This window comes from Electrophorus electricus, chromosome 11 (genome assembly GCF_041902795.1).
Source record: "Electrophorus electricus isolate QZ-2024a chromosome 11, ASM4190279v1, whole genome shotgun sequence".
Lineage (NCBI taxonomy): Eukaryota > Metazoa > Chordata > Actinopteri > Gymnotiformes > Gymnotidae > Electrophorus > Electrophorus electricus.
The window spans coordinates 25,922,378-25,930,000 of NC_137507.1; the positions used below are offsets into that span (position 1 = coordinate 25,922,378).

Sequence of the window (7,623 nt, forward strand, 5' to 3'; positions counted from 1 at the left end):
TCACCGAGCTGCGCACCCATGGGCTGTAGCTTCCCCCCTTCAGACGATACTCAAGTTCTACTCTTCTTATTTCCTCCCTTACTTTGTGTAACCCCAGCACCTCACAGAGGAACGACCCGCAGTATCGCCTCAGAGGAACGACCCACAGTATCGCCCCAGAGGAACGACCCGCAGTATCGCCTCAGAGGAACGACCCGGAGTGCCATCTGAGCAGAACGACCCGGAGTATTATCTTAGGTTTCTCTTATTGTTTTAAGATTCTCCAGAAAGCTTATTGCAGCACACTTTTATGCCGGCGATGCAAATTAATTTAAATGTTGTTCTCGTCAGTAATACAAAATGTCTTTAATGAGCTCCAGCAAATTAACATCCATTATATCTGAAATGCCTGAAGGCTTTTTCAATTATTGGGTGCCATCAAATGGGCGATGAAGAGGAGGAAGAGGACGAGGAGTTCCATTGTCGGGCTGCACCGCAGTCAGGGCTGGAATTTGATGTCTTCAGATCTGGAATACCTCGTCCATTAAAATAACAGCAGGGGACGCACATTTCTCCGGTCCTTAACTTCCTGACAGGGAGCTGCGATCTCGTGCCACAACCTTGACGCCGTTAGGAGCGATTCCTCTCGTTAACGCGAGCGGCACGGTGTTTTCGGACGTGCGAAGTGGCCAGGTTATGCGATGGCGGTACGCGCGGGTCAGCTCGCCGCCGGAGGAGGGAGCATGGAGCAGGACTGTTTGTGAAAATGAAGACGGGCGAAAAATGGAACGGCGAGAAACCGGACAGAGGAAGAGGGTCGCTGCTCATCAGCGGAGTGGCATTTTGAGCCCTTTGATGTTGTTAAATCAAAGAAAAGGGCTCGACTTCAGGCACACCACTGCAGGGCATCTGCCACCAAACACAGTCTAAAGCCAGGCCTGCCTGACTGTTCTGTAGAGAACACACACAGGCGTGTACGCATAACGACACACACACCGCTAGAGAATAACTGACAGCTACTGAACGCTGATAATTTGGCAGCAAGGCTTGACACACAGAATCCATGGAGATGTCGTCAGGTCGATGAACGGCCTGTAGCTTACGGAGTGAACAAAAACCAGGGCAGCATTCGCACCGGACTGACGTGCGACAGCGCAAACCTACACTCGCGCTTTCTCTCTCTCTCACGAGTTGGACAGTACTGGACTAAAGCATGAAGGCTGGGCTTCGTTCACTCAGTCATACCATCGCGATTGTGCTATGACAGAGGTCCACCCACTGGGGGATGGGTCAGACACTAGTGCAAGCTGCACAACAACTGTCACTATCAGTCTCTATCAGCAGTTCACTGGTGATGGGCTTAACGTTTTTACCCTTTAAAAGAGGTGATATACTATGAAATACTGTGTTTTTTTTTCCTTTTGCCAGCGATACTCTTTAAATAGGAGAACTACAGAGAACTGTAGAATGAGCCTTTAATAGGCATTTAAAATCATTTTGTATCTAGCAGGTCAAACAAAGTAACCTGTAAAAAAAAAATACCCCACTGTATTATGTAGAATGGCTGTAATTGTTTCATTTGAAATGTTTGTCCAGGACAGCTCTTTACCTCATACAGAGTGATGACTCCGTAAGTGTGAGAAGGCTCCCTCCACTTGAGAACAATCCTGTCCTCATACACGCTGGCCTGGATGGAGTCCAGAGGAACCTCCCCTGGCACTGAGAGGAAATGACATCACAAGGGGTCAGTGGAGTGAAGCCTCCGGCTCCCCTTTGCCCCCCATCAGGCTGTAAAGGCTTCCGGACTTGACTCCCAATCAGTCCCGGGTCCGTAATGTGCCAGGAGCCTTACTTATTAAAGCGTTACTCATACAGAAAGTTATTTTGTCAGGGCTACACAAAAAGGAGTCCACAGTTTCCTGGTGTCCCCCGCCCCAGTGCAGGGAAAAAGACCTGGTTACAGGAGGCGGTGTGGGATTAGCGGTCCTTGCTGACCGAGCTCGATGTTCACTGGAGATGGATTTGCCCCAGTGACCTGTCTTAACACACACAGCAAGCCTTTGATCCACTGTGTGTGGGAAAGATCATCTGATGGAAGAACACTCTGTCACACTCGTTCATCACACACGCATGCACGCGCATGCATACGCATGCATGCAAACACATACACACACACATGTCTATAATTTTTTTTCAGACATTAATAAAAAATAATCTCCTAATACCAGCCAAGATGTTGCTTTATCAGTGGTTGAGCATTAGGAAACATGGGAATAGAGCTGCTCCTCTGCTGGTGTTTTCAAATAGATAGTAATTATAATCCCTGCTACAACCTCGCCCCGTTACACTAACAGACTACATGCGATCCGTCTGACAGACCGGCTGCGTCCAGGTTCAGTGGCCCTCTGTCCACCTGCAGGTCATATTGTAAAAAATACACTTAATTTCTTGCAGATTGACCTCCATATTCAAGCCCTGCCATGTGCGTCTCCTTGAGCACGCCACAGAGCTCAGCGTTGCAGGGAGATTTACCCTCCACACTTTTCCTCAGCGTGTTGACATGCTGAGTCAGCTCGGCCATCATTTATGAAGGAATTCCAACGGGGACACAAAATCAATACATATACAATAATCCCAGAAAATGTAAAAAAAAAAATGCTATTGAAGAACAGGGAGTTTTCAGATAGGTGATGTTGAATATGAGGCTTGTGTGTGTGTGTGTGTGTGTGTGTGTGTGTGTGTGTGTGTGTGTGTGTGTGTGTGTATGTTTGTATGTGTGTCTGTGTATGTGCATGTGTGTATGTATGTGTGTGTGCGTATGTGTATGTGTGTGTCTCTGTGTGTAATCTGTGATATAAGGCTCTGGGTGTGTGTGTCTGTGTGTCGTCTGTGATATGAGGCTGTGTGATCTGTTTGTGTGTGTGTGTGTGTGTCTGTGTGTGATCTGTTTGTGTGTGTGCGCACGCACACACCGTCCTCGTCGGTCTGCACGTGGATCTCGGCGCTCTCCTTCACACCCTCGCGGTTTCCCAGGACCAGCTTGACGCTGAGGTTGGTGTAGGGCGTCAGGTTGCGGATGGTGTGCTGGGCCAGCGAGCTCTTGCTACCGTAGGCAACCTCCTCGCGGCTCTCCTCCCGGCCTCCGGCCAGGGCTGCGTAGCGCGCCGTCAGGCTATAGTTGTGGCAGCGCGTCACGTTGTAGCCGAACGGCTCCCACGACAGCGTCACCTGACGCGACTGGATGTCCACCACTTTGAGGTGGCGTGGGCCGTGCATGGGCTCTGGGAGGGAGAGAGAGAGAGAGAGAGAGAGAGAGAGAGAGAGAGAGAAGAACAGACAGAGAGAGAAGTTCACGACAACTTTCCCGAGAAGACCAGGTCACCACGGCCCAGCACACGGTTGCATCAGCATTCCAGAGAAAAAAGGAAGACAAAAACGAGAAAGAAAGTTAAAAACAAACAATGTGAAAGAAAGAGTGAAAAACAGAAATGAAAAAAAAAATCCATTAAAAAGAAAAAGCAACATGAAAGAAAAGTATGAAGGTATGAAAGAATGACAGCAGGACAGATCGAGGGGGCGGAGGAGGCTGGGCGCCGTGGTAACGGTGCGGCATGAATACCAACGATACCAACGGTGCAGCCACGCACAACACACACCTGGCAAGAGTCACACACCTGCTGCATGCACTGTGGTGAATCACTCATAGAAAACATTTGAAACACAGCTGTCATTTTCCTGTTCAAGACACGGACAGCCAACACACGTTTGCTGGTAATAGTGAATATTCTTAGAATTTTGTCACGGAAAGTCTGTTAAGTAAGTTAATTATAAGGCTGCACTATACAGAGAAAAATCCTCTATTCTGATTTTAATGCAGCACGTGCATTTGTGATACATTAAAACGAAAGTGCTGAGACCTGCCTGGATTACTTTACCAAAACAATTTACACTAGTTGGATCATGTCAGTGCAAACAAACACTATATTATGGAGCCCTGGAGTTCATGCCTCTGAAGACACTGTACCGCTTAAATGTACAGTGAGTGAGTGGGTGAAAGAGATCAAGGAATACAAAACTACACACTTCACCCTACACATGGAGTACAACAATACACACAGAGTACAACACTACACACTTCACCCTACACATGGAGTACAACACTACACACTACTCCCTACACACGGAGTACAACACTACACACTACTCCCTACACACGGAGTACAACACTACACACTACTCCCTACACACGGAGTACAACACTACACACTTCACCCTACACACGGAGTACAACACTACACACTTCACCCTACACACAGAGTACAACACTACACACTTCACCCTACACACAGAGTACAACCCTACACATGTCACCCTACACACTGAGTACAACACTACACACGTCACCCTACACACAGAGTACAACACTACACACTTCACCCTACACACGGAGTACAACACTACACACTTTACCCTACACATGGAGTACAACACTACACACTTCACCCTACACACAGAGTACAACCCTACACACGTCACCCTACACACGGAGTACAACACTACACACTTCACCCTACACACAGAGTACAACACTACACGCTTCACCCTACACAGAGTACAACACTACACACTTCACCCTACACACAGAGTACAACACTATGCGCTTCACCCTACACAGAGTACAACACTACACACGTCACCCTACACACGGAGTACAACACTACACACTTCACCCTACACATGGAGTACAACACTACACACTTCACCCTACACACAGAGTACAACACTACACGCTTCACCCTACAGACGGAGTACAACACTACACACATCACCCTACACACGGAGTACAACACTACACACTTCACCCTACACACGGAGTACAACACTACACACTTCACCCTACACACGGAGTACAACACTACACATGTCACCCTACACACAGAGTACAACCCTACACACGTCACCCTACACACGGAGTACAACACTACACAATTCACCCTACACACGGAGTACAACACTACACACGTCACCCTAGACACGGAGTACAACACTACACACTTCACCCTACACACAGAGTACAACACTACACACGTCACCCTAGACACGGAGTACAACACTACACACTTCACCCTACACACAGAGTACAACACTACACACTTCACCCTACACACGGAGTACAACCCTACACACTACTCCCTACACACAGAGTACAACACTACACACTTCACCCTACACAGAGTACAACACTACACACTTCACCCCACACAGAATACAATACTACACACTTCACCCTACACACAGAGTACAACACTACACACTTCACCCTACACACAGAGTACAACCCTACACATGTCACCCTACACACTGAGTACAACACTACACACGTCACCCTACACACAGAGTACAACACTACACACTTCACCCTACACACGGAGTACAACACTACACACTTTACCCTACACATGGAGTACAACACTACACACTTCACCCTACACACAGAGTACAACCCTACACACGTCACCCTACACACGGAGTACAACACTACACACTTCACCCTACACACAGAGTACAACACTACACGCTTCACCCTACACAGAGTACAACACTACACACTTCACCCTACACACAGAGTACAACACTATGCGCTTCACCCTACACAGAGTACAACACTACACACGTCACCCTACACACGGAGTACAACACTACACACTTCACCCTACACATGGAGTACAACACTACACACTTCACCCTACACACAGAGTACAACACTACACGCTTCACCCTACAGACGGAGTACAACACTACACACATCACCCTACACACGGAGTACAACACTACACACTTCACCCTACACACGGAGTACAACACTACACACTTCACCCTACACACGGAGTACAACACTACACATGTCACCCTACACACAGAGTACAACCCTACACACGTCACCCTACACACGGAGTACAACACTACACAATTCACCCTACACACGGAGTACAACACTACACACGTCACCCTAGACACGGAGTACAACACTACACACTTCACCCTACACACAGAGTACAACACTACACACGTCACCCTAGACACGGAGTACAACACTACACACTTCACCCTACACACAGAGTACAACACTACACACTTCACCCTACACACGGAGTACAACCCTACACACTACTCCCTACACACAGAGTACAACACTACACACTTCACCCTACACAGAGTACAACACTACACACTTCACCCCACACAGAATACAACACTACACACTTCACCCTACACAGAGTACAACACTACACACTCTCTCCAGTGACACAGACAGAATAAGACTGTGTCCATGTAAAGGCCAAAAACCCTGATGACATCCCATAATCTCTAATCATAGACACTTCACTCCCTGCTTGTATTTGCCATCTCTCTCTCTCTCTCTCTCTCTCTCTCTCCTTTTCTCTACCTCTCTCATTTCTTCCATCTCATTTTGTCCCTCAGCTTTCTCTGTGCCTTTATTCCTTCAGTGTTCTCAGCCCCCTTTCCCACAAGAACAACATAAAACACTCTCTCTCTCTTTCTCCCCCTCTGCACTAGGAGTGGTGCAGCCTGAACACACAGTAATAGGATCAATTTCCATCCAGGTTAAATTTGAAGTCCATTTCTGTGGAATTTAACACTTTCCCACCTATTAGATCCAGCCAGGGCTCAATTTCCTCTTGCCCCCTCTGGAGACACACACACACACACACACACACACACACACACACACACACACACACGGCTGCTGTTCTGAGGCTTCATAGTTAGCATTCTGGTGATGGTGAGGAACAATTGTGCCCTCTCTCTCTCAATATGAAACACCCACTCTGGGTCACGTTGGCAGAGGGCACAACCACAGTGTAAAATGGCCGGACTCCCCTGGATAACACAGATGGGGAAGTTAAGAAAAAGGACGTTGATCAAACCACTGGATCTGGAAATAACGGCCGCGACGGGACTGCGGCGGAAAGCAAAATCCGGGTGTAATTAAGGTCAAAGGGTTTCGTAGAGGTCAGCAGCGCGGCAAGGTGAGAGCCTGCGCTGCCGTCCTCGGCCTGACTGCACGTGTGTGAGAGTCTAATGTTGCTAATGAGAGGGAGACATCGAGGACCGAGAGGTGAGATCAGCCAGGAGCCAACGGAGTATTAGTGTGGTGTGGAGGACACACACACACACAACCACCCACGCACTCTCCCACACATGAACACACACACAATCAGACAGACATGCACACACTTACGTATATGTACGCAGGAACATGCATACGCACGTACGAGCCTACACACACACCCACACACACACACTCATTGCTACCCTACACACATAATCTCCCAGAATTCACCTGCTCTATTCGCCTGGGTAAAATTGGCCCGGATCTCTGCTGGATCAACATCATTTTGTTCATGCTGATATGAGCAATTAGGGCTGGAAAACGAGAGGAAATCACATGGTACATGCAAAAGCAGTGGAGAGTGTACAATACCAGCAAAACCAGTGGAGACTCTATGATACCAGCAAAACCAGTGGAGAGTGTACAATACCAGCAAAACCAGGGGAACCTGTACGACACCAGCAAAACCAGGGGAGAGTGTACGATACCAGCAAAACCAGTGGAGACTC

The 7,623-nt window shown here is 48.1% G+C and overlaps 1 protein-coding gene across 6 annotated transcripts in view; it reads right to left on the minus strand.

Annotated features, from left to right (window-relative positions):
* Nucleotides 1–7,623, minus strand: part of LOC113588428 (receptor-type tyrosine-protein phosphatase mu) — a 164,263-nt gene that overhangs the window by 64,730 nt on the left and 91,910 nt on the right. For all 6 annotated transcript variants that reach the window (XM_081722646.1, XM_081722650.1, XM_081722649.1 and 3 more), the window contains exons 8-9: nucleotides 2,952–3,260; nucleotides 1,589–1,698 (exon numbers count right to left, since the gene is read on the minus strand). In XM_081722646.1, the coding sequence (XP_081578772.1) occupies nucleotides 1,589–1,698; nucleotides 2,952–3,260 (419 nt within the window). The remainder of the gene's footprint in view (nucleotides 1–1,588; nucleotides 1,699–2,951; nucleotides 3,261–7,623) is intronic.